Here is a 27,730-nt window from a genome sequence, read left to right as displayed (position 1 = left end):
CAAGCCCTACTGCTGGGAATTGGCATTTTGTTGTATACATAACTTTGTACTTCCATCTTTATGTGGTTTCTTCCATTATTTATCTGGTTTGAATATAATTGATTTTAATAATTGGATTTAAATAACTACAAACCTTATCTTCAAATAATTACATAAATTGCACTAATAATATGCTCTTAATTGCACTTTATGCTTCAACAATGGTTTCCTTCTCATGCTTTGTGAGCAAAAGATCATCCTTATTTAAATGTTATGGACTTTCAATAATATCAAGAACAAAATGTTTCCTTTTAGCTGACAGACCACGAGCCAGTGAATCTCAACAGGTGCACATTTGGCATCTTCATTTGTTCTGATGATTCTAAGAACTCTCATTCTAATGCATCATTTAATTCATGGAATTTCCAGCATTCAGTCAACAGTTGGCAACCCAAGAATAGAATTGAAAATTCTAGGAGATTTTTCCATTGAAAAGAATGGATATTCTATTTATATTAGAAACAGAATTGTGAACTTTAATCAAGATTTCCCTGTAGCCAAAAAAAATCTACTGAATAAAACACCTTTACAGCGCCAGTGATCCGGACCAGGGTTCGAATCCCGCGCTTCCTGTAAGGAGTTTGTACGTTCTCCTTGTGTCTGCGTTGGTTTTCTCCAGCATCTCCGGTTTCCTCCCAGTGTTCAAAATGTACCGGGGGGTGTAGGTTAATTGGGTGGCATGGACATGTGGGCCAAAATGGCCTTTTACTGTGCTGTATGTCTAAATTTTTTTAAAAATTGTTATTGCCTTCACAACTCACAAAGTCCAGAGACTTATTTAATTTACAATAACTTTGCTTTAATTCTTAATAATTGATTTTAATCAGTATTCCGGGATAAAGATGTTTATTCTTTCCACCCCATCCTAAAAGAATTCAATGTTCAATTGTTAGTGATAAACCTTTCCTGTTCACAGAAATCACGTCGATGGAAAGGAAAGCGAGAAGGGACTGATGCAAACAACCGACCAATCAAAGCTGCAGGGAAAGTCATTATCCAGGACATCTCGTGTCTCCTTCCTGTACATAAGTCACTGGGGGAATTGTATGTGTAAGTGTCAAAAACACAGTTACCACTGAATCAACAAAAAATCTTATATTTATAACAACTGACAAACATTTCTGGGCTCCCCAACATTATCTCAAGAGTGGCAGGGTATGGCATTTACTTTTGGCCTTGCCAGTGACATCTAAGATTGAATTTAAAAGAAAAAGAAGTCTAGAATTGAAATAAATATTTTCTGGAGGGGTGTTTCTGCCCCTGAGAGATGGAGTGTTTTACTTCTATTTGTTTCAGACGCTATTTTTCTTCCTCTTCAATGATTCAAGCCATGATTTTGGAGGTTGATTATCACACAATGATATTGTTTCTGCTTCTCCAAGGATTTGAATCCTTTCTTGAATCAACCCACTTGCATGTTTACAGTTTGAAGAGTGGGATGAAGAGGTGGTCACCAGAATACTATTCAGGTTTTGGATTTGTTTTCATTGGTCTGTGTCTCAAGAGTCATAAAAGTGTTTTGAAATTTAAGAACCCTAGGATATAACTTGGTGGGTGGTGCAAAAGGAACAGCATTGTCTCTGCCATTTATTATATACAGTACAAGATATTTAGTTCCATCGACTACAATGGAATTATCTAAATATCAACTGAGGTGAATTTCTATTTCCCTGTGTTACAGAGATAAATCAGAACAGCATTTCAGGTCACCAAACTACTTTTTACAAACCTTGCAATTGCAAGGATCACAGAGTAGCTTTGTCTATTTCCCTGTTTAATGCTGAGCTGATATTGGCATTGTCTGGTGCCAGGTGCTCATGCTGTCAAAGGGAAATTACAGGAATACAAACAACTCTTCCAACTATATGGGACAGATGTTGCTTAATGAATGGATACTCATTGGGAGAAGAGTTTAAGTTCGCTGTTGACATTAAATTGAGTGGAAAAGCAAATTGTGTAGATGATACAGAAAGTCTGCAGAGAGATAAAGGTAAGTTTAAGTAAGTGGACAAGGCTCTGGCAGATGAAGTACAGTGTTGGTAAATGTAAGATCATTCACTTTGGAAGGAAAATACTAAATCTGACTTAGGTGAAAAATTCAAACACATTGTTATGTAGAGAAACTTGGTTGTGCTTGCACATTAACTGCAAAAAGTTGGTTTGCAGTGAAGTAAGTTACGAAGAAGGAAATGGGATGTTGACCTTCATTTTGATAGAGGGATTGAATTTAGGAGCAGGGAGGCTCTGCTGCACCTGTGAGGTTGTATCTGTAGTACCATGTGCAATTCAGGTCTGCTTGGGAAAAGATATGTGAGCTTTAGAAAAGGTGCAGAGGAGGTTATGAGGAGAGAGTGGGTAGTCTGGGACTGTACTCAGGTGAGACCATAACTAGAGAACATAGATAGCCTCAAGGTTACAGGGAGAAGATTTAAGACGGGTGAGGAAGAGCATCTTAGTAGTGAATCTGGAATTTTTTTCCCAATAAAGCAGTAGAGTCTGCATAATTAAATTTATTTAAGACAGATTTTTGAAGAGTAGGAGAATTAAATATTATGGGGAATAGGTGAGTAAGTGGAGCTGAGTTTGTGGACAGATCGTCCATGATCTTATTGAATGAGTGCAGGCTTCAAGGGCCAGATTTTGTATGTAAGGGAGGGTGCTTCCAGTGGATTAGTAAAACTGTCTGCAGGAGAATGAACAGTGCTCACAAATGGCATTTTCATTGTGCGTGGGTGCATTGGAGACCCTGGCTAGGTATTGGTGACAGGAGGTTACCCAAGGACATGTGTGTAAGACAATGAGTGCAGCTTTTCAATGTCTACATTTTTCTGAAACTTACAAGGCAACCAAATGCCTTATAACCAAATGCTACATAAAGTACATTTTGTTTGGGCACTTGCCCCATTTTGTTCATCCCTTGATGAAGGGCTCAAGCCTGAAATGTTGGTTATGTATCTTTATCTCTGCTAAAGTACACTGTTGGACCTTCACTGTTGAGTTTCTTCAGCATTGTATTTTTATTTTAACAAAATACCCACATCCACTTTGTCTATCTTTCACTGAGAATGGTGCTTGAGAGACATTCCCATTTTGGTGGTGGAGAAGACACTGATACATGATAGAGTAGCAGCCTTGAGGCTAGGAAGCAGAGAGTGATATGATGCTGGCATCCACAGGCAAAGCATTCTGGGTGCATGTACAACTCTCTGAGATTGCAGGAAGTAACAAATCTTATTGAAGGCAAAGAATGTAGTTTGATTGTCAGCTTGCTAAATGGCAATGTTAGGGGAAACCGGGTTAGTAAAAGCTGAAAATTTGTTAAAAATGTAGGTGCTGGAAATCTGAAATAACAATGGAGCATCCTGGAAATACTCAGCAAATCAGGTAGTCTCTGTAGAAAAAGAAACAGTTAATATTTCAGAAAAAAGACTTTGTCATAACTGGGAAAGAAAGAAAACACAGTTGTCATTATTTCAAATCACAGAGTAAGTGCAGGGAATGATGGAGGACATATCTGACATGGGAGGCCAGAGTTATAGAGATCCCCAAGTCAAATGTGATAAAGCAGAAAAAGAAGCCTAATACATTGCAGATAGCAATGCTGTGGGTCATGTCCAGCAAGTGTCCACCCCATTCCCATTCTGACCTATCTATCTAATCTCCTGAATTATAATAATGCCCAACAGAAGTTTGAGTGCAAGTACTTCATCTTCTGTTAGGAACAAGACAGCATTCCAGACATGATATGAAATTCTCCAACTTCTGGTAACTTGGTTTCTCTGTCTTTATTAGAATCTTTCCATTCCTGTTTTAATTTATCCATCTGTGGTGTTGGCTGTTTTTTCCTCTTTATTGGTACAGCCAGACTTGCAAGGCAAGTCCTGCTATTTTGCAATTTGTGATATATTATACTTCTTTGTCTGAATTATTCCCTCTGATGATCCCCATTACCCATTTAATTGGAGGACAATTACAACATAATTATCACAGTAACCCTGCCCTCACGTTGCCACTGGTGTTCTCTATGTCCTGGCCAAAGCTATGTCCTACAAAAAAGTCAAATGTTTATTTTCCTGATAGATGACAGGAGAAGCATTTTTGTGTGAAATTGCTCTAGTCCATTTGGGCCAGTTTTTAATATATAGCAAAATCTTTTGTGGTGGGGAAGGGCGGGATGTTGCCCATATATCAAATTAGTTAGATTGGTTTATAAAAAATGCAAATTTGAAAAATTTACTTTGATTTGGAAAACTAGAAAGAAAGGAAAAAAATCACAAAATGTACAGATAAAGCAACCCATAATTATTGGAACCCAGGTATGCCTGAAGGTTACCATCCCCAAGCACACAGCCCTGTCATAAACACTATATTTAAATTAAAGAGTAATTAGGATGAAGTATTGCTACATAAATAGGAATGAACAGGTTTCCAAATTTTTAATTCTCGTTTTTGAATGCATTTCTAAAATAGTTTAAGGTTTTACAAATTAAACACCCATAAAGACATTTATTTTTCCTGATGAAGTTATTTGATAAGAAGGATTACAGAACAGGTATCACCAATGTCATATATAATATTTTTTCAAGTTTATACTTTGTGAATACACAGGAATTTAAATCAAACTTCAGGCATATCCTGTACAACACATATATATGTTCCAAGCAAGTTCAATGCTATGGAAAAAACAGTGTTCAAAGCATTATTACAATGTACTTTAATGTAATACATTCCAATCCTATAAAAGGGATAGATAAAACTAATCTATTTATTTAAGAAAATATTTGTCTAATGTAGATTTGTATCAAATAGCCCACATGAGACTTCCACTAAAGTTAGATCAGTATGACCGCAGGATAGTGCAGGGAGTCCGATCTCAGCGGGGACAGCAATAACTTTCAACACAGCCACTTAACTCTATTCCACAGAAAATTCCAGGGGTTCCCCTCCGTGCAAAATGGTGTTGTTCAATGGTTTGGAAACTTGCTGATCTGCCACATTTGAACAGAGAGGAAAAAGATTCTCATTAGTGTAAGGCAGTGTGTTGCTGGATAGTGGAGGGTGCCCGATCACAGCGGGGACAGCAATAACTTTCATTACAACTACTTAACTCAGAGCCTGTATTTTAAGTATTGTAAACTAGAGTCTTGCAAAGTATTATGAGGTGGTTTAAATAGTAAATAATAAAACTTTAACATTTTAAATTTAAAACTGCATGTCAGAAACTTCAAACCATGTTATATCAAAATGCACTTTTTGAACCGTGTTATACAGGTTATGCCTGTACTTCAAAAACCTACTTTAACCAGTCCATCAAGACAGAACGTGGAAATTATTCTTCAAAGGAACATTACTATCATAATCTAAATTTGACCTTTAAATATGAAAAATAAAACAAGCCTCCTACTTGGAGTTTGGAGCATTCAGAATTGATGTTATATTAAACCAGTCATGGAGTTATTGGAAGAGCTAGGCAGAGTGAAGATATCATAGTGTGGAAACTTAGAGGAGTTATTGAAGATGCATTTTAATACAGACTCCTCTGGAGATCATTCGGCTATATTTTGAGAATTTGCTCTGACAAAAATTGGGGTAAAAAGACTTGCAAACATTTTAAAAGTTCATAAAAATACCAAAAAAGCTCAACAGGTCATGCAGCATCCATTAAATGCAAAAGGCAGTTGGCGTTTCAGGCCTGAACCCTTCTTAAGCCGAAAAGCAGGCAGATATGCTGGATTCCAGCATCTGCGAATTTTGATGCCTCTTGCCTTCAAAAATGTTTTATGGAAGCAAAATCATCATGTAGCAGACAAATACAGTTAAACCTCTAGGTAGATTCAAGATTTTATCAACTTTGGGTTGCAGTTGGGAGAGATGTAAAACCCATGCAGGCACCATGTTTGAAGTAAAGACATAACGCTGGAGAAACGTGTTGGGAGAGATGAGGACATTGAAGTTACTTGGGCTCTAATTTAATTTGGTGGATGGAACACACAAGTGAGCTGTTGCTTATCAGGACATGCATGAAATATTATACAACCCCTGCTGGAGTCTGACTGGCTTTTTCATTCAAAGTTGAGATATGAATGAAGCTGGATGCTATGACATCATCAGAGAAGAACTTCATTCATTGAATTAACTGGAACTAATTTAGATGAAAATGTATTCCAGAGGATCTCTTCCAATGACGTCCTCTTACATAATAGGCCTTTGATAACTATTAATATGGGGTACAAAAGCAGCCACTAGCAATAAATGAGATTTTCAGAGAAAGCGGGGTTTTATGTTCTCATGTGTTTAGATTGTTCTCATATTTTCACCTTTCTCTGCAGATTAAATGTGAATGACATCCAAGATACTTGTCAGAAAAATGCTGCTGCAGCTTTATCAGTTGGACGCAGAGACCTTGTTCAGGTACTGAACCATTTCCCATATTTCACCTGATAAATGTTTTGAAGAATTTCTATAATCTTTCCTCTCATTGATTTATTTTTAGGTGACGCACCTTTGTTTTTTATTGTATTCTACTTTCCTTCCTAAATACAGTTATACATTAACTAGCCATATACTCTCTGACACTCCACATCTTTTAACCAATTATTAAATGTGCATAATACCTCTGTCCTTGATTTTGATGGTCACAGTTAATATTTCCCTTTTTTGTCTGTGTTTGTCACGCCCATTGTCTCAGCGCATAATCGTTTTCCTTGGAAAATGTTGAAGAAGAATCATTTATGTTACTGCCATTTCACATTTACTGCCTGTGAGCATATACGGTCTATTGCTGAACTATTCTGTGACTAAACTGACTCTCATTTAAGTGACTAGAATTTTTTAATATAAAATAAAACAGGAAATGTTGGAAACACTAAGCAGGTCAGGCAGCATCTGTGAAAAGAGAAATGGAGGTAATGTTTCATATCAAAGAACTTAAAAAGTCGGAGAAATTTAAAAAAAAAGAATTTTAAATTGCAGATAAAATAGCAGGAGGGTCAAATAAATTAACAAAGGTATTTAAAGATTGATCACACTTCTTTTTAATAGCTGGGAAGTGTGTAATGCTAGGCAGACTAGACTGTAGTAATGGAGAAGGGAAACTGAGCCAATATTGTAGATGGATGTCCTGCAGCTGAAATGCCAGTAGTGATAGTGACATAGAAAACTAATTATCTAAAGCTGTAGAATTTGATAGGAGTTTGGAAGTCTGCAATGTGTACTGTTGTTCTTTGTGCTTGCATTGGTCTTCACTGTAACAGTGGAGGGGCCACAAATAGACATGGCAGAATTCAAGAGGGGTGGAGAATTAAAGTGGCAGGCAACTGGAAACTCGGCATCATTCCTGCAGACTCAACATGGGTGTTCTGTAAACCAAACACCTGATCAGCATTTAATTCCATCAATGTAGAGGAGAGCACTTTATAAACATCTAATGCAGTACTTTAGATGAGAAGAAGTGCAAGTGTTTCATCTGAAAGGCTACTGGGGAGCCTGGTTGATGGTAAGTGAAGAGGTGAAAGGATGGCTGGTAAGATGGGGAGTGTTTAGTGGCAATGGAATAACAAATTAATGTGTTACAGAGGAAATGTTCTCTTCAAAATTCTGAAAGGGTAGGGTAATTTGTATGTGGCAGTGGAATCATGTGGAAATTGGGAGGCTAGTGGGATGGATCAGGAGAACTTTGTCCTTTCTCTGATTTGTAGGAAGGCAATGAGAGCAGAGGTGCAGGTAACAGATGAGGAGGTCGAGGACATTGTTCACTATGATAAAAGGAAGCTATGGTTGAGGCAAAACAGCTGTCAGTAACAGCTTCCATCATTTTGCTGATTATCGAGAATGGGCATATTGGGTGGTCAATAGATTAAATTTGTCCTGTTTTTTGTGAATAGAGCACATTTGGCAATTTTCCCACATTGACAGGTAAATGCCAGTGTTGAGCCTTGGTAAGTTATGTTAAACGGAGTCATGTTAAACAAAGAAACAAGAAAAAAATATAGTTGCTGGAAACCTGAGCAAACAATGAGCAACTGGATTAATTCTGTGTGTGAGGCATCAACCATGAGTAGAAATGGTCAGTCATTGTATTGGATCTCGATAAATTGTCCCAAACTAAAATGTTGATTGACTCTGGATACTGGCTGTCCTATTGAGACTTATCGAACCCCTCCAGTTGCTCATTGTGTGTCTTTGTTAAACAGAGTTCATGGCCTTTCAATAAAACTGGAAAAAGCTAGTAAGATACAGAAAAGTGGAGGGAAGGAACAGTGCAGCACACTCTTTGAGCTTGTGATTTTCTGGGGGAAGAAAGTGAGGTCAATAGATCTTTATTTATTAACAGAATCACTGGATACAGGATTAGTAAAATGACACTGAAGTAAAAGATCAGGCACAAGTTTATTGTATGGTGGAGCAAACAAGAGTGGTTGAATGGCCTATAACTGTTTCTGATTTTTGTTTATTTATATTCCATCTGATTCCAAGTTTACCTAATGAAAATTAAATTTGTGGCACTATTTATTTAGACTTTTTTTTGTTTTAGCATTCTCTTTGTAGAATTGCCATGAGTTTTTCCTGCATCCTTTAGTTTTAAAAATGTGATAGCCTTGCTCTTTACATTGACCTATTCTTTTCATCAAGATTTTCAATTTGTTTTCTAAACTGCAGGCACAATACATAATCTGTAATCTATATACAGAAAAGCCCTTGGTATCGATTGCAGATGCTAGATCAGTACATTTTCCAGCTGCTTCGCTGATTGTGTGTTGTGTGAATGGTGAACTAACCACTGTGGGTGGGGGGCAATTTTAAACTTCCATATTTTTTATCAGTTTATTTTCCATGATTTATTTTGTCGTTTGCTTGAAACTGCTGATTGCTTGAATTCCGGATGACAGAAATTTTACTGTATTTATTTGTTCAAGATTCTTGACAGAACACTTTTCATGTTTATATTCCAGTTTTACCAGTAACTGGATTCTGGACCAATTTTGCTTTGCCAGATCGTGAAGTAGAACCCAGCATGGAATTGCCATATCCTGATTTCCCAATAATTTGTTAACTTCATTGTTCATTTCTTTGCATTGTAGGTGTGGTCTTTAGCTGCTGTTGCCACAGACTCCTTCCTCAGTCCACATCCGGATCCTGACATAGAGACTCCATGGGCACGGCATCCATTTGGCCGGCAGCTCCTTGAGTCGCTGTAAGATGGATTTTGTTTAGCATCTGAAATTAGGAAATTGCTAAGTGGCCAAGTGTTCAGAGACTGGAAATTACCTGAAAATAGGTTGCAATCATTGACTTTGAGTAGCAACCTGATGTGAAAAATACTTGTGAAATTATAATAAATGTAAGAAAGGTCAAAATCTTCATTCATTACAGGAACTTTATGTATTTGTATCTTTCTGTATTTCTTTCAAGAAAGTATGAGTGAGTAGCCAGTAGAACAGATAAAGTCCTAGTGGTGAGGAAGTGTGACATAAGACAGTAACATCTTCATTCATAAAGTTCTCTGAAAACTAAGTTTTGACTTATCTATATTTAGTAAAATTACAAATGAGTTTTTCCAGCACTTTGCTGTGTAATAAAGTGGCAGATAGAAATGTACTTGTACTGAATACACAGTACTGAGTGCTTGTGTAAACCTGTTTCAGAGAAAGAAAATCTGCACTTGTGTTGCCCCTTTTTCATTGTCAGAGCAGCACAAGGAGATTTACAGCTTATTCAGTGCTTTTGAAGCTTTGTTTTCATTGTCAAAAAGGAAATGATAAGAACAGGTGGTCTAGAATTGTTAAGATGCTGATTGTGGAGCCTTACTATGTACCCATAGAATTCCCAAAGTGTTTTATCACAAGCTACTAAAATAGTTTCAAACAAATTGAAATGTGTTTTTGCTTTGGTTTTTGCCGTATCCCCTTCTTTCAGAAGTGGTGACTTAGACTGAGCAGCTGCTTCTTGGGTTGTAGAAATAAATGTTGGTGTGTGGGTTTCTTCTTTCGAGGTGATCCCATTTAGTCCTGAGCTGACGTCTGCACAGGTGCAGTCTGGCAAAGAGGTAGTGCCTTTTAATTTGTAGTTATGGAGTCAATTGTATTATTGATCTACTAGGTGAGCTGAGCAACTTAACATTAAACCTGACATCTTCCTGCATATTTAGTTTAGTTTCATTAATGTGTTATAGTAAGCTGTCGTCATTAATCAATTCTGGGTAATTTAAAACTATGTTAACCATCATAATGAATAGTCCACTTTATTCACTGGTTTATTGCTTTATGTTTCTCCAGTCTGACCCATTACAGCACGATACATGATGTTCAGACTCTGGCAATGTTATGCAGCGTGTTTGAGGCGCAGTCCAGGCCTCCAGACTGCTATGGCAATATGGGCCTGCAAATGTACCAGCGCAATTCTATCTCCACTCCTTATCTTCATTGCGTAAGTATACATTTACTGTGTTCTAACCTGGAATCTATCCCATATAATGCTTTGACTTTTACCCATACTGTATAGATATACTTGGGTATTATTATGGCCGTTGTATGCCAGTCACTGCAGTGAGCTATAATAGTCAAAAACGCAATTCTCATGGAAACCACATATACTGTTGGAGAGACCAAAATGCTGATGTATTGTTGTGTAACACCCTTGCTTTGATTGAGTTTGCTGGGGAACAGGTTGAAGATGCTGCAGTGAAAGCTTCTCACTCCAACAGACTCACTAATCATTCCTTCCAGACTAAAGGACCCCTTTTTTTGCATGATCATCAATCACTGTTACTTGGGCATGTAGTCTGGAAGGTTATGTCTGTTATATGAGGGCAGGGTTGGAGTTCGCTTTTCAGCTGTCAGGCATGGCAGAGTTAAAACTCTGGGTCAGAATGGGAGCAGTAAAGGGTTAATTTTCCATTATTAATGGTGCCAGTTGAAAATGACAAAACCTGTTTTGTGCTTGTCTGGTACGTGTGTTGAACATGTTTCAAGTCATCTGTGTTTTTTTGCTGTTTTGAAATCAGTTTCACAGTAGTAAGTTGCTATTGAACATTTTATGAACTGATTATGGCATTATTCCTTTACCCTGCTTGACATTTCTATTTCTTTTAGTCAGGCTATGCTTCTTCAGGTTCCTATTCAAGCACATCTGAAACTATTGTTGGGTCCACTGGATGGAACATAGGTAAGATACATCTGAAAGGCATTTCAGATAGAATGGAATTGCAGGTGGGATAGTTGTAAACATAACTGCCTGAAAGGGTCCTTGGTGATTGAAACGGCAAACAAAATATTGTCTAGCTAAGGAATTTTTTGCTGTGATGTTAATAAGAAAATTAAAAATTTCATTACACCACTTTATATTCTGTACAAATCCCATTTTGTCCAACAGCACATCAGTGTAATTTATGTTGAAAGAAATCATCAAAGAAATTTTTACAATATTCCAACATATTATGGAATAATTTGTATTACACCCCATTCTATACATAGTATATCTATATAATTTCCCAATCAATCTTGTACATTCCAGAATAATTATGTGCACTACCCTGCAGTATAATCACAGATTTTTATCTCTATGAGATTGTTTTTAATACATTCTGGATTTTAGGAAATTTTGGCTGATGCTATAATTTCACAAAAGGATTAAAAACGAGAAATTCTGGAAATGCACAGCAGATCAGGCAACTTCTGAGCAGAAGAAATGATTAACATTTCAGGTCGCCAAAGTTTCACCAGAACTGGGAAAAGTTAGAAATCAAATAGGTTTAAATGGGTAGGGTGGAGGGTGAAAAAAGAAAACCGTACATGCTGGCGTTTAAGACAACCCGCAGAATTTCCACTTGCAATGTAGATTTTGTGTTATACTTGCTGTATAAGACTGACCCAAGTCTGGCACTTACCACTGACCAGTGGAATGATGCTGTCAGAATATTTAAAAGTCAATTAAAAATTTTATTAGCATATTTTAAAATAAACTATCGCTGGCTCCTTTAACAGGCTGTTTAAAGCCTGTACAGAGCTGATGGTAGTCGGACTGGGCAGATGGACCTGCAGGGGTGCACTGAGACTTCACTGTCAAGGTTTGCATTGTATACTTGCCACAGGGGAGTGCTGAGACTTTGTGTCAAGCTTCGGATTGTACACTTGCGTGGGGGAGCACTGAAACTTCGCTGTCAAGATTTGCATTGTATACTTGCTGCAGGGGAGCGCTGAGACTTTGCTGTAAAGGTTGGCGTTGTACACTTGACGTATAAGAGAGTTAGATTTAGTACTTGTGACTAGGGGGATCAGGGGGTATGGAGAGAGAGCTGGAACAAGGTACTGAGTGGATGATCAGCCATGATCAAAATGAATGGCGGTGTAGGCTTGAAGGGCCAAATGGCCTACTCCTACACCTATTTTCTATGTTTTTTTAAGATGACCCCTGGTTTTGGGGTGACATTTTTAAGTTTCAAGTCTCATCTTGTAAGCTGGCATATATGGTATCTGATAAGGTTCAGACGAAGAGTCAAAATGCTGGTAATGCCAGCTAAGAGGGGGTACTAAGGGCAAGTTTATTGCAGCTGATCTCTCTGGATGAGGATGAGCTATTGTTCTTTGAGATTCTGTTGGGTGACATTAGAAGAATGTACAAGTCCAAGGACAACCAGGCCTGTGGAAGTGGATACAATTTCATAATCACTAATGCAGTGATCTTCTTGACTGCTCTCACGATCGTTCATTAGTTGTATCAGAGGATATTTTATCTTATAGTTGCAAACTGCAATAAACCTGAAAATTAATTTAGACAAAGTTGAATAAGTAATTGAGAAATGGGAACTGTTGTCAGGATAAGTAATGTCCATTTCATTTCTTGCATCAGATGAACACAACCAAACTTGTCATGAATGCCTGCAGTATGGTTCTAAGCACTTTGCCTCTCTAAGCTGTTGATGTTTAAGATACTCAGGTAGTGACAATGAAGGTTTTCATATCTTAGCCAGTTAATGAATGATCTGTTGCCAATTTTGTGAACACTTTATTTCAGTGGGTCGAGAATCAGAATATTTCAGTTCTTGGTTCTATGAGTCACCAGACGACTATCGTTATGGAAACCACATCTATGCTGATCCGAAAGAGCGTGAGAAAGATCAACATGAAAGAAACAAGAAGTAAGTTTTCTTATTTCTCGTTGCATCATACAAAGTTATTCAGCCCATTAAGTCTACGGTGAGCAATCCCATTGATCCTATTTCTTCACTTATTTCCCAGTAATCTATTCTCTTTCACACAACCATTAACTTTTCCCAATTCCATTAGCACCACCCCCCCTCACTAGGAGTAATCTACAGTAGCTAAATGATCCACGTCCCAGCCTGTAAATGGAATGTTCTTGTTTGTTGTAGCAGATAAGAACTTTAGACCATATGAAGTAGGAGGAGAAATGGCTATTCAGCCCATCGGGTTTGCCCCACTACAAATGTATGCATATATGGTGCATATGTACATTGTACTTGTGTAAATTACAATAAACATTATCATCATTACATTTTGTGAGAGTCCTCTGTCTCCAGCATCCCATTAGGTAGTGCGTTCAGATTCTAGTCACCCTCTTGGAACTTCTTAGCTCTCACTTTAAATCTATTCCTCTACCATGGGAATATGTTTCTCACAATCTACCTTATTTTCTTTATGATTTTGTTCATCACTTTCAGATCCCCCATGGCCTCCTCTATTCAGGATTTCAGATTTATTGTCAGAGTACATACATGACATCACATACAACCCTGAGATTCCTTTTTCCTGTGGGCACAGAGAATTGCAAACTGTAATAAAACTGAAAATTAATTTAGACAAAGTTGGATAAGTCATTGAGACATGGGAACTGTTGTCAGGATAGGTTACAAATGCCATAAATGATTTATGAATGTGCAGCCTGTTATTCAGTCCATTCCAGCATTCCACATTTGTATCCATGGCCAAGAATTATGCTTATAGGATAGAGCTGATCCTATACTGTGATGTCCATTTCATTTCCTGCATAAGATGAACACAACCAAACTTGTCATGAATGTCTGCAGTATGGTCCAAAAGCCCTTTGTTTCTCTAAGCTGTTGATGTTTAAGATATTTGGGTAGTGATATTGAAGGTTTTCAAATCTTAACCAGTTAATGAATGATCTGTTGCCAATTTTGAGAACACTTCATTTCAATTCTGCAGTTTACATGTTTAACTGTTCACAGCTTAAACATGTAAACAAATAAAATAACTCTATACAGGTAACAAATGTAAAGAAACGGTGCAATACAGAGAGAATAGAAAGAAAATCAATAAAGTGCACAAGTAAGAGTCCTTAAATGAGTCTTTATCGTTGAGGAGTCTGACGGTGGAGGGGTAGCAGCTGTTCCTGAACCTGGTGTGTGAGTTTTGTGGCACCTATACCTCTTTCCTGATGGCAGCAGTGAGAACAGAGCGTGTGCTGGGTGGTGTGGATCTTTGATGATTGCTGCAACTCTCCGACGGCAGCATTCCCTGTAGATGTACTCAATAATAGGAAGGGTTTTGCCTGTGATGTCCTGGGCTGTGTCCACTACCTTTTCAAGGGGTATTACGCTAAGGGGTATTGGTGTTCCCATACCAGACCGTGATGCAGCTGGTTTTTTCTATTGCAGAGAAAAAAACCCAACTTTTTTTTCCATCTAAGGCTTTGGGAAATTTGATTGTGGAAAGAAGAAAAAATGTATTTAACAGATTCATAGGTGTTAAATTTGTCTATGTATTTTTTACATTGTTTGCATAGTTTCTGAATTTGAGATTTGACATCTTCCCTCAATCTCCAGGCTACTTGATCCAGCTAATATGCTACAGTATGACGATTTTAAGAAATGTTACGGAGAGATTCTGTACCGCTGGGGTCTTCGAGAAAAACGAGCAGAGGTCTTAAAGTTTGTCTCTTGCCCTCCAGATTCTCATAAGGGAATTGGTAAGAAGAGATTCTAAAGCATGGGTTCATTTTGGGCAAGGTTTATATTTCTTTCTTTTTAAAATATTTTGATTGATGTTTACATTATGCCCAATTGAACAGTACAGTTATATATTGTATTGTAAATTTAAGAGAAGAGGAAAAAATACCAAAAAAAACCTTATAATTCAGAACCCCTACCACTAAGCAAGGTTAAAAGCTAACACATAGGAATCAAGTGAAAACAACTTGGAGCTGGACAGCACAGCACCAAATCTTCAGAACAACCTAATTCTTTAGGTTATGATAATAGTCCGTAAATGGGCCCCACGTCTTTTGTAAGTTAATATTTGATTCTGTAATAGCATATCTAATTTTTTCTAAACTTGAATAAGATGTAGTATCAAACATTGTGTGTTTGTGTGAAGGGGGAGTATTGTCTTTCCATTCAATCAAAATTGCACGTCTGGCTATCAATGAAGTAAAAGATAAAATTCAATTTTGAGTGAGAGTCAGTAAAACATCATCATCTTGAAATGATCCGAATAGAGCAATTAAAGGGCAAGGTTCTAATTTGAACTTGAGAAACTTAGGTTTATGTTTCAAACTTGTGATATTTTTGTACCCAATACACATTGGAATTTTACAGTGCAATCTATTGTCTAGTGGTACTGTTACAGAATGGGTTAATGAAATTATGATAAAATATCATTAAAAGGTATAGATTGTGGGGGTTTAGTTTAGGTATTTAGGTACACTTCACAAACACATCTCAGTAACATTTCTCAAGAGACATCTAATTTGAAATGCAAGAGCCATGTCTAAGGTGGAGCCTTCATGTCTACAGTGTCTTTACAGTGACTTGAAGAATGCCTCTGAAGACTGCACAAGTAGGTATTAATTGGATTGATGTTGCAGAATTGAAATGCTCGTAACAAGACTGCATGTTAGTTATGACTCATTTGTGTTGTACAAATTCAAAAAGAGATGTTAGTAATGCATAGGATATATTTACCTAGATTATCAGAAATCCTTGGGTAAGAAACCCAAGAGAGCCAAAGAATAAAGGAGGTTGATAGGGCCATGAGATAAGTACCAAAATAGATTACAAGCTAGCTTCAAGGTAAAGCAAGTATGGAGGTAAAGGACAGTTATTCAATGAAAGAAGAAGCATCAGTGCAGGAACCACTGATGTTTACAAATTATATTGAGAAAAATTCGATCAGAAACTACAGTACAACTCTGATTATCCAAAACTGGATTCTCCAAAATCCTCAGTTATCTGAAAATTTTTTAAAATTTCGGATAAATGAGGATATCTGAAATCCTCATTTATCCGAAATCTTTTTGGAGCCGAACTGACCAGGGATGTCAAGCTTTCGGCAGTGGCAGCAGTGGACCTTGAGCTCCTGGCAGCAGCAGCAGACCTCTGGCTTCTGGTAGCAGCAAGGACCTCAAGTTCTCGAGCAGGAGCAGGATCCTCGGGCTCCAGGCACGAGCAGAGCCTCGGTGGGGAGGTGTTGGTGATCGTGGGGGGGGGGGGGGGGTCGGCATTTTGGTGAGAATTAAACATTTTAACATTAAACAAGCCTTCCCTTGTTGTTTAAACACTGTTACTAGTGATTTATTGTTGCTACTGGGCTGTTTTCCCAAAAAATGACTGGTTCTCCGAAAAAAACGTTTATCCTGATCATTTCAGATAATTGGAGTTGTACTGCATTTGTGGATGATATCAAATCAAGAAAATCATCAGTGCTGATGGGGATTGCAACAAATTGCAGGTCAATAATAAATGTAGAATGGACAAATAATAGGCAGATGAAGTTTAACACAAATATGTGAAGTAATATATTGAATAGGGAGGTCACTGTTACTTGGAAGTTGAAAGCCTGTGTTGTAGAAGAACTAAAAAATCTGGGATTACAGAGGCATCAATCGTTGAAGTTGTGTCAGGTTACAAAGACCTTTAAAATACATAGACTGAGCATTTTGAGTTATTTCTAGAGCAATAAAATTGAAAAGTAAAAAAGTTAGGCCTAATCTGCTTCAGATACAGATAACAATGGTACAAAAAGCTCAAGAATCTAAATTAATTATCCCTCCTTCTATGCAAAATCTGCAAAGAAATTTTTTTTTTGGTCAGAGCTATATGCAGTAAAATCCCCAGTATCTGGCATCTAAAGGAATTCATCGATGCTGGATAAATGTGGTTGCTTGAGACTTACAATGCCTAACTAATACACGTGCATGAAGAATAAACAGTTTAAAAAATAAAGACAAAAATACTATTCTGTACTTGCACTGAACAAACTTCATTTGCATGAATATACAAACCTTAAAGCATTTTACTTTTCTTTTCAGTCACATTCTTTGAAAACATTAAACTGTCATTGCATCTCCAGGTCCCTCCCCCTCCACAGAACCATTCGAAAGACGAGCAGTAACCCCCCCCCAAGTTTACAGATAAAGCTTCTGACTGGGGCAACTCTTACTAAGCAGGGATAAGTAGACACTTTAAAAGAGTCTCCACAACGGCAAGCAGCCGTTGACATCGCCCAATGACATCCTGATGTCATTGCTATTTCATACAACTTTATTCAAACAGCTGCTACGAGCAAAGCATAACTAGGGCACTCTGCTGGCTGAATATTTGCTCCCATCTTCATCAAAGGAAAATGTATTACTTCAGAGAGCATTTACTTTTACAATTTTAACTGCGTATTTTTTACATATTCTTATTTAATTATTTTTTTTAGTTATTTTCCTTGATTTTCTTTTGCCTTTGGCTTGAATTCTGGGTACCAGGAGTTTTACTGTATCTAGAATACAGCACTGTAATTTGAAGAGTTGAATTTACTTTGCAGTAATCTGACGAAACATTCTTTTAATAACATCAAATAGGTGAGTTTATTCTTATCAGTTTTCATCTTTCAAAGGGAAAGGTACCTCTTAATTTCTCACTAAATAAAAGTACATTTCAATGAAGTGAAACTGAAATTCCCTTTTGTCTCTTTAACAGGGGCCAGTACACAGAGCTGTCAGTAACAATCTCACTTCCAAAAATCACAAGGAACCATATTTTGATTAAAAAGGCTATTATGCTTCCAATTGTAAACATTGGCAGGGCCGGGACACTTGTTGGAAATGGGGAAATATGTAAAGTTCAATCTTCCATTTTGTTTGTTGTGGTTATGATTTGTGTGTCAATTATTGCTCACTTTTTTTGTTGCCAATGTGCACTTAACTTAAAAATATATGAAATGTACTAACTGTAGGCAGGAAAAAACATCCTGACCTTTATCTATTATTTGAAAAGACAATGGCAGTTCTCTGTCGTATCCTTCCCATTACTCTTGTAAATGAGCACTGTTGTTGGTGCTAATGGAAGTGTGGTTTGCCCTTGTGACAGATTTAGAGGTGGTTTCCATGTTGTGGCTTGGCACAAAGCTATTGGGGAAAGCTTGGCTAAGGGTATGCCAATGTAAGAGGGATGCATCTTAAAACTGGTGATGGTGGACAAAATACATTAAATATGAAGGAGAAGCTATTGCATAATTGATTTTGTAGTTTGCTTTTAAGACAGAAATATTTGGACAGAGCGGGGCCTTTTTAATACTGCATTAAATATTGTTTGCATGGTTTAACTTTCCCCTACTTTCTCCTTCAGAATTTGGAGTGTACTGCTGCCACTGCCGCAGTGAGGGACGAGGAACACAGTGTGATATTTGCAAAGGCTTCACCTTTCAATGCGCCATCTGCCATGTTGCTGTCCGTGGATCTGCAAACTTCTGTCTCACCTGTGGGCATGGTGGCCATACCAGTCACATGATGGAGTGGTTCCGGACCCAGGAAGTGTGCCCCACAGGCTGTGGCTGCCATTGTTTGCTTGAGAGCACATTTTGAATATAACCTACTCTACCTTTTGGTGGTAGGTAACCTTTGGGTGGCATTCCAAACTGTTTTATTGTTTGCTCATCAATGAGGCTTTGGCAATCAGTGAATCAAGTCATCCAATAGACTGGAATTTCATTGTTCAAGGTGCCAGAACAAAGCCTTCATCACTTCACTTTAACTGGTATCCTTTGAGAGGATGAGGTGACATGGATTATACATTCATTAATAATGAATGGCCAAATTTGAAATCAAAACTTATTTATAAAAACATTTTTTAAGGAAGAGTAAAACAAAAGTGGATGTTTGTTTCATTGCTGCTAATTGTCACTGTGCAATTGATTGTGCAGGCAAACCAGAAAGGCCAAAACTGGAAGGGGGCATCATTGAAAAAACCCAGCTCAGCAGAACTATTACCCCTGACTACTCCATGGAGATTGATGTATTTCCATGCTTGACAATTTTCACAAGTTAAAGAGAAATAATTAAGTTGCATTAAATAAATAAATAAATAAATAGATAGATAGTTAAGGTGCAGCCTTTAATCCTAGAAGCTGATTAAAACTCCAGCACAGACTGGCACCTTTTTCTAGACTGGTGCCTCCATCCACTTGAAATATTCTGAGTTCGGTCAGTGTCGATTGTTAAGATGGGCAAAGTCCCAGAACTCACCTTTTTGGAGTTGTCACCAATTTGGGAATGTCGCTCAATATGTTGCAGAGTGAGTATTGTGTGGAAATTGGAAAAATGCTTGCTAGGAGGTCCCCTTAAATCAGGGGTTCCCAACCTTTTTGTTCCTCTGTACCCCTTGGGCATTTTTATAGGTTTCTGTGTACCCTAAAAATCGAGGATTTAAAAAAAAACACGACATGGTGCAATCTGACTGCAGATTACAACACCATGTATTGTACAGTAGTGGTTATTCTCTCAGACCCAATGTACCCCCTGAAAAGTGGAAATGTACCACTGGGGGGTACATGTACCCCAGGTGGGGAACCCCTGCCTTAAATGAAGCAGCCAGAATAGAAGGGAGCTCTACACTTTCTAGTTGTGCAATACTTGGGACTAACTCTTGATGAATTATTTCTTAAAGCCAGCAATTATGAATAAATGAAGTGTCGAATAGCAGTTGTTCAACAGACTAAATACTGTGCCTCATCTTGTTGTGTTCTTAAGCAGCCTTCCAGTAAAGTTGGCAGTTTTGTCAGAAGCAAAATAAATTCTGGCGACTGGCTAGTGGTATTTAACAATGACTAATACTGGTGGCAGGCAACTAATTTAACAAGATTCTTTGCCATTGTTACTGGGATAGGTTCTGCTAATTTATGCTAGAGAAGCCCAGCTCCATTGCTGACATTTTGATTTTTACTGGTTACTTTAACACTCGATGAGAGGGTATTATCATATTGCAATGAGGCTTAAAGGAGAAGCAGCATTCAGTTTACCTTTAGTTGCAGTTTAATGTAGTCACCCCATATATAGACCCAAATACTTGTAATTGTGGGAAGTGCTGAATTTATTATGAGCAGATCATCAGATTTACATCTCTGTAGAGTCTGTTTAAAGGATTGTGGAGCTAAATTCAATTCACTCATATTGCCAGTAAAATAAATAATTTCCTCAGAATTTGATTTGCAGAACTTGCTCCATTTTCCTTGGCCTCTTCAATGGTGCTTGAGTTAAAGACAGCTAATCAGTGGCATTCTAATTTTACAGCTTTTTTGGTCACAATGGTTTTTAATTTACATGGGCAATTTAATTTACGTGAATACAAGTATTCATGTTTTAATACTTTGTGTTCAAGCAAGCGATGACCCAGAATTGAAATCCAGTATTGTGTTTGTATGAAGCAAATTGTTTGTAGGCTAAAACCACCCTATTTCAACCATGTAGAGATCAAGATGCTGAACACTAGGAAATGGGAGGGGCAGCATTGGCCTAGTGATTAGGCTATTGCTGGCCCTCCAATTTCCTTGCAAAGGTCCTGCTCACCTCTCTCTTTGCATTGTATTCAGTCTTCTGTTCTTCATTCTTCAGGTCTGGTACTATTTTATATTTCAGCCAGCCTGTAAGTAAAAGCTTCTGGGAGATAGAGTTGCATTTTGCCTGGCAATAAATTGTACAAGTCCAGTAAAATCAATGAAATAAAGAGGATAGATCTCTATAAGTGTTAACAGCAGTATCTTGCACATAATCTGTTAATTGATAACAGAAAAATGAAGGCCAAACTGGGTTTGCACTGATTTTCTTTTATAAAGGGAAGAATTCGTTGAACAGGGAGTCAGGAATATGACCAATATGAAGGGTAAAAGAAAGGGATTGGAGTGAGTTGCTTGTCGTTTATTGTTCTAGGCACCTCCAGTTGTCTACTCGGCTGGTAAGGGAACTGAAAGAAGAACATGGTCTGTATGGGTAGTTTCTTCAATGACTACATAAGTTTGCAGCACTGATTCATATGTTGACATTTTTAATTTGGAAAGGTAAGTTATCACCAGGCCTTTATTTTTGAGAAGAAGGGCCAAATTTCATGATGTCAGCCATTTCAAAGTTGTTACAGTTGGCCAGTCTGTTTCCATGCATTTCTAGAGGTTTCATTGTAGAACCTAATGGTCCATTGGCATTATACTCTTACTCTGTGAAATGAATCCTGCTTTTCCCTTTCCCATTTGAATAGTTCGAAATAATCAAATTTGAGGGGATTTCCCAATCTTCTGTAACTGAAGGTTAATTTTTAAGATTCCAGGACAACTGTGGAACTAGGTAACTGTGAAAGCTTTGCAACCTTGAGTATTGCTCTCCAATGTTATATTCTCTGTTCTGAGAATTGCATTCACAGTTGTGGTTGATTCTCATTTAATTCATTGGGCCATATATCTGTCATTACAAATCCTCAACCTTGAACTCATCTACTGTTTAAATATTAATGTTGCTCTATTTCTGCTGCAGAAAGTTTAATGCTAAGTTATTGAGTGTAGGAACTCAAGTTAATTTTTTGTAAATTGTGTATAAATTACACTGTAAATACAATATTATTGAAAGTAAATGACTGATTTATTATTAATTAGCATTAGATGTTCTGAGAGTATGAGAATGTGTGTATAATTTCAGAGTTTATTTTCTGCCCTCCAGAAAGGAGTTGTACTTTAAAAAGAAAGAAAATCTAATGTGTTGACTTGGTCCAAATAAGAATGATGAACTGAAAAATAAGTGATAGATTTTGACGGGAAGTTAAGATATATAATGTAAAGTAAATAAAGTAAATGTAACATTTTAAAATGTATGCAGAAAGGAGCAGTCAGGGAACAAACAGTTGGTCCATTGAGGATAAGAATATTCGATGATCAAGATTTCAGGCCTGGCACAAAATTACATCAAGCAGGCAGTGGGGTTCTCTGACCTGTTTGCCAACCTATATTAAGCAGTCCAAGAATCTGGAAAAAATACCATTAAAAATGTCTTTCACAATCCTACAATTCACTGAAAAGATAAATGAACCAAAGTCAGAGTCCTCTTCTGAGCTAACATGCCCAGGATTAAGGATTAAGGCAAGCCTTAATCCTCGTGCTGAACACCAGGCACACTATTCTGAGTTCTGCCTTTTGAAATGAAATTAGTCAGCAGATTCTAGCCCTACTTTGTTCATGGAGTTAACAAGTTCAGGAACTTTGTAAGTCCCCCACAATCTCCAAGGTGGAACACAGCCCGCATGGATAACCATTGTCATCAGGTAAAACTCGAGGTGGGGCAGGGTGTTAGGGATCCAGTGGAAAGAATAGATTTAGGGTTGGTTTGATAGTAGAGCATTGGATTGAGTAGGGTGAAGATCCGACATAACAAAGTAGTGATGAGAAGCAAGAAAAGTTGATGAAACTCTTTGTACCTCTTCCAATCTGATCATGTCTGATCTTTTATCTTGGCATGTCTTTCCTGCACTAACTCATATTCCTTGATTCTCTTAAAGTATCAAAAATCCTATCAGCCACTGTGTTAAATATCCTCAGTAACTGAGCCTCTGCAGCCCTTTTGGAAAAGGAATTTCAAAAATCTAGCTCCACAACTCTGCAGGGAATTCCAATGATTAATTACCTTCTGCAAGAAAAAAAATGTCCAGACTTCTGGGTTAAATTTGCAGCCCCTTTTTCTAAAACTCTGCCCTGTGGCTCGATGTATCTCCACCAGAGGAACCATCTCAGTATTCACCCTGTAAGTCTCTCTCTCAGAATCTTGAATGTTTCTATTCCACTCATCCTTCTAAACTCCAGTAAGTAACCTGCTCAGCCTTTCTTCATTTGACATTCCTTTCACTTCAGGAATGAGCCTTGTGCTCTGTCTCCAGTAAGAACACATCCACCAGTAATATAAAAATCCACACTATGCACGATGATCTCAGAGAGCTCCACAAGCATCCTGCAAAGTTGTGACAAAAATTGCCCATTTTTGTACTTCATACTCTTTGCAATAAATATTAAAATGTTATGAGCTTTCCTAATTCTTGAATTTGCATGTGTACCTGATTCTTTTGAACAGCAACAAACTAATTAAATAGTCAGTCTTTATATTTTTCACATTCTTTGTTTCTAATAAGATAATCCAAAATTTCTGCCATCTTAACCTCAGTGTATCCTTTTGCAGGTTCTTTATATGCTACAACTTGCTAACCCTTCTTTCCTGGGATAATTAGCAAATTTGTCGATACCACACGAGGTTCCCTTTATCCAAGTCATTGATATACAGTGCCCTCCATAATTTTTGGATAAAGATACTTTTTTCCTTTATTTTCCCCAGTGCTCCACGGTTTTAAATTTCACATTCACGTGAGATTAAAATGCACTTTCCAAATTTTATTCAAGGATGTTTGTATGCATTTTGGTTTGACATGTCAAAATTACAGCACTTTTTATACATGGTTCCCCCCATTTCAGTGCACCAGGATATTTGGGTTCACTGTTTTTGTGATTGCTCTGGTGTAAGTGTAAGAGAGCTGGGCTTTTAAGCTTTTGATCACCTTTGGAGTCTGCAGTTGCCATTTTTCACCATGAGGACCAGAGTTGTGCCAAATGGACTAGTCGGCCAAGAAAGATCTCCACTGGTGATGACAGAAGAATTCTCATCATAATGAAGAAAAATCCCGAAATGCCTGTCCCACAGATCAGAAACACTCTTCAGGAGGGAGGTAGAGGCTACACTGTAAGATGCAAGCCACCAGTTAACCACAAAACAGGATGGCCAGATTACAGTTTACCAAGAACTATTTAAAAGAGCCTGCAGAATTCAAGAAAAAAGATCTATAGACAGATGAGACCAAGATGAATCTGTATCAGAGTGATGGCAAGAACCAAGTGTGGAGGGGTAAGGAACTGCACAAAATCCAAAGTGTTCCACCTCATCTGTGAAATGTGGAAGTGTTATGGCACACTTTTGGTTACTGCTGATGGCAGTCGCAAAATTAATTCTGAGGTGTATTAAATATATATCTGCTCAAGTTCGAGCAAGTGCCTCCAAACTCTGGATGGCGTTTCATCCAGCAGGAAGTCAATGATCCCAAACATATAGCTGAAGCAACAAATAAGTTTTTCAAAGCAAAAAACTGGAAAATCCTTGAATGGCCAAATCAGTCACCTGATCTAAATCCAGTTGAGCTTTCCTTCCAAATGCTGAAGAGAAAACACATGGAAACAACCCCCCCAAAACAAACAGGAACAGAAGACGGCTGCAGTCGAGGTCCGGCAGAGCAACACCAGGGAAGATGCTCAGCACCTAGTGATGTCTTTGAATCACAGACTTCAATCAATCATTGCATGCAGGGGATATGCAAGAAAAATACTAAACATGACTTCTTTCATATACGTACCATTGCTGTGTCCCATATATTATGGTGCCTTGAAATGAAGGGACTTTGTATAAAAAGTGCTGTAATTTCTACATGGTCAAACCATAATGTATACAAATAACGAATAAAATCTGGAATGTGCACTTTAATCACTTGTGAATTGTTTGATTTCTGGAGGGCACTGGATATTGTAAATAAAAGGTGCCTTTGGTTGGGGTGGTCGTGATGCTCTGGGTTCAGTACAGATTTGAAGATTTGAGATGGTTGTAATGCTCTTGGTGCCTGTCACATTGACCACCGCCAGTGGGCTGATATCGCCTCAAACCGTGCATCAGTTCGGCGGGCAGCAACCTCCTTTGAAGAAGACCGCAGAGCCCACCTCACTGACAAAAGGCAAAGGAGGAAAAACCCAACACCCAACCCCAACCCACCAATTTTCCCCTGCAGCCGCTGCAACTGTGTCAGCCTGTCCCGCATCGGACTTGTCAGCCACAAACGAGCCTGCAGCTGACGTGGACTTTTACCCCCTCCATAAATCTTCGTCCGCGAAGCCAAGCCAAAGAAAATGCTTTGGAAGTGAAGAATATTCTGAATCCATTACAAGGTTCAGACATACATACATACATACAATTTATACCCCATTAACCCACACCCCAGAACGTTTCAAACGGCGGGAGGAAACTGGAGCGTCTGGGGAAAACCCACACAGTTACCAACTCTACGGACAGCACAGGAATCGAATCCCAGTCCCGATCACCGGCGTTGCACTAACTACTGCCCCAACCGTGTTCCCCTAAGGTGTAGGACCGAGGGCAGAGACGTGGATAGTGGGGATAGGCTTGGGATCCAGTGTAAGATGTACACCGGTTCCAGGTCGAATTGAGTCGACTGAAATGATCAAAATCTTGTTCCAGAACGAATGCAGGAGGTGAAGGGGTTAAGATGATCTGGATGATGCATCTGCGCTCCATCCGTACAGAGGGCGTTGACAGCGGGGAGGAACGGGCTCAGTGCAGTGGAGGGGGTGGGCAACGTTCTGCAATCCGGTGTAGGCCCAGCCGCCCTGTTGCAGTGACTGCTGCATCCGGCCCCTGCCCGGCCATGGCGGCCGCTGTACTACGGGTGAAGCGGAAGCGCGGCGCCGAGGCCGCGGAGGCCCTGCTGCTGGCCTGTAAGCGACCGCGGACGGACGGTGAGCCGGCCCCGCAGCAGCAGGTCGTGCGAACCCTCTTCAGGATTGCTGCCACCGTCGGTTCCCAGGTAAGGCCGAGCCGAAGCCTCGGAATTGCGTATGAGAGAGTGGGAGGGCGGAACACTGGGTTCAACGGGCACTGATCCCTGTGGGTCGCTGTCCACAATGGTGGCGGAAGGCGGCCAGTGCCCTGAACCTGCCCTCTTCAAGCTCGCCTGGTTCCCGAGCCCGACTTTCCTTCCCCGACCCCCGGCCGAGCCTGCAAACCCCCTGGACCTACCCACCTCAAGTTCGCCTGGCCAACCTGCCTGATGCCTCTCCTGATGCCTGTCTAAAGGCCAAAGTGGTGCTGCCAACCTATCTGAGACCCCCAACCTTGCTTGCTATGGTGCTCATCACCTGGCCAGTTTCAATCTTCTTTCAAGCCTACTCCGATTTTAACACCCACTGCTGTACCAGCCATAATGCAGATCACACTGTTGCTCAACTTTGGCGCTCATCATAAGTCTATCCCACAGCCCACAGTCTACCTGCCTTGGTGACTGAATAAACCCAAGTACAAACAGTTCACCTTAGATTATGCTCTGCTAAAATGTTGGCGACGCAGGAATCTTTAGGAACTCCATGCTGTTAGTTGTTCTGCTAACCAGTAATAACTAACCCTTGTTAAAAGAATATAAGACTTTGATTTTTTTTGTAGTTCTTCTCATCTGAGAAAACATGGTCTGTAATTGCTGAGGGCAAATTTTGTGACAAAAATGACAAGCTGTTTTTTTAAAATCCTGCTTTGAATATCACTGTTTGGAGAAATTCCTGCATCCCATTGTGACTCAGTTTAACAAAAACAATTGGTAGCAGTAATATAATTTCCAGACCTCCCTGATTTTTGGAATCCATTTTAATTTTTTAGCAGCAGTTTCCCGGCAGTGATATTGTTGGGTGTTATAGCACAAAAATATGATTTATTTGTCAATGTGAAAGCACCCTTTCTATCATTCTGCCTCTTCACGATCAGTGGAAGAAAAATCTGAAAACTTACCCTCACAAAGAGTGAATAATTCACACACAAGCACCATCATAAATTTGACGTACGGCATAGTAAACTGGCCTTTCAGCACACGAGTCCGTGCCGCCCCATTAAACCCAATTAACCTACAACCTTGTGCGCTTTGAAGGGTGGGAGGAAACTGGAGCCCCTGGGGAAAACCTGCACAGACAAGGGAAGAATGTACAAACTCCTTACAGGGCAGCGCTGGGTTTGAACTCGGGTTGTTGGCGCTGTAACTCTGCTGCCCTAATACGATTGACTGTGGCACTGTCTATGTAGGATGACACTCTACAGCAGCACGTCAAAGAAGCTATCTTTAAGGAAAAGGCATTGCTGGCTCTTAAACCTTCTAGTGCCAGTGCGCAGCGTGCCCACGTCAACGTGCGAGCATCTCGGCAGGCAGCCCGGCAGGAGGGTCGGTACAAGGTCATTGCCAGTCACAGAAGAAACTGTTTGAAATCTCTGAATGATGAGAATATTGATCAGAAATCTGATAGTAATACCTCTGAAGCTCAGGAAGAAGGAGGATGCCAGAAGGTAAATGACTGTCCACTAAGATGCATGTGTCTTTTGGTTTGGTTGCCTGAAAAAGTTGGGTGAGGTATAGTGATGGGAGGAAATCTTGGACGAGATTTGTTTGTCTTGCTTCACTCACTGTGGTTTCGCTTAAAGCTGCAGGAGCAGATTTATTTGTGAGGTTGTCAGCAGCCTTTTATATCTTCCACAAACAGACATTCTTCATTCTTAATTGTAGTTACCTCACATTTGTTAGCCACTTGTCAGCAAAGGTATCTCAATCTCCTAA

The 27,730-nt window shown here is 38.9% G+C and overlaps 2 protein-coding genes across 11 annotated transcripts in view; both read left to right on the top strand.

The window, feature by feature from the left end:
- The window catches only part of wdr59 (WD repeat domain 59), a 77,617-nt gene extending 55,719 nt beyond the window's left edge, over positions 1-21,898 (top strand). For 3 of the 5 annotated variants that reach the window (XM_069901122.1, XM_069901124.1, XM_069901125.1), the window contains 8 exons: positions 956-1,089; positions 6,369-6,450; positions 9,120-9,232; positions 10,314-10,464; positions 11,130-11,202; positions 13,051-13,174; positions 14,843-14,985; positions 18,632-21,898. In XM_069901122.1, coding sequence (XP_069757223.1) covers positions 956-1,089; positions 6,369-6,450; positions 9,120-9,232; positions 10,314-10,464; positions 11,130-11,202; positions 13,051-13,174; positions 14,843-14,985; positions 18,632-18,867 — 1,056 coding nt within the window. In that variant the 3' untranslated portion in view covers positions 18,868-21,898. Of the gene's footprint in view, positions 1-955; positions 1,090-6,368; positions 6,451-9,119; positions 9,233-10,313; positions 10,465-11,129; positions 11,203-12,885; positions 12,994-13,050; positions 13,175-14,842; positions 14,986-18,631 lie in introns of those variants that run through there. The other 2 variants (XM_069901123.1, XM_069901126.1) reach the window with 2 other exon arrangements.
- A 3,511-nt stretch (positions 21,899-25,409) lies between these two features.
- Positions 25,410-27,730, top strand: part of slc7a6os (solute carrier family 7 member 6 opposite strand) — a 30,276-nt gene continuing 27,955 nt past the window's right edge. For 3 of the 6 annotated variants that reach the window (XR_011345679.1, XR_011345678.1, XM_069901152.1), the window contains exons 1-2: positions 25,445-25,945; positions 27,205-27,462. Coding sequence is in view for 4 of the 6 variants with exons in the window: in XM_069901152.1 (XP_069757253.1) it covers positions 25,628-25,945; positions 27,205-27,462 (576 nt within the window). In the remaining 2 variants the exon portion in view is untranslated. Of the gene's footprint in view, positions 25,946-27,204; positions 27,463-27,730 lie in introns of all 6 variants that reach the window. The other 3 variants (XM_069901155.1, XM_069901154.1, XM_069901153.1) reach the window with 3 other exon arrangements.

Source organism: Narcine bancroftii, chromosome 10 (genome assembly GCF_036971445.1).
Source record: "Narcine bancroftii isolate sNarBan1 chromosome 10, sNarBan1.hap1, whole genome shotgun sequence".
NCBI lineage: Eukaryota > Metazoa > Chordata > Chondrichthyes > Torpediniformes > Narcinidae > Narcine > Narcine bancroftii.
The sequence above is the reverse complement of the archived record's forward strand: the minus strand, read 5'-3'. Positions and strand labels throughout refer to the sequence as shown.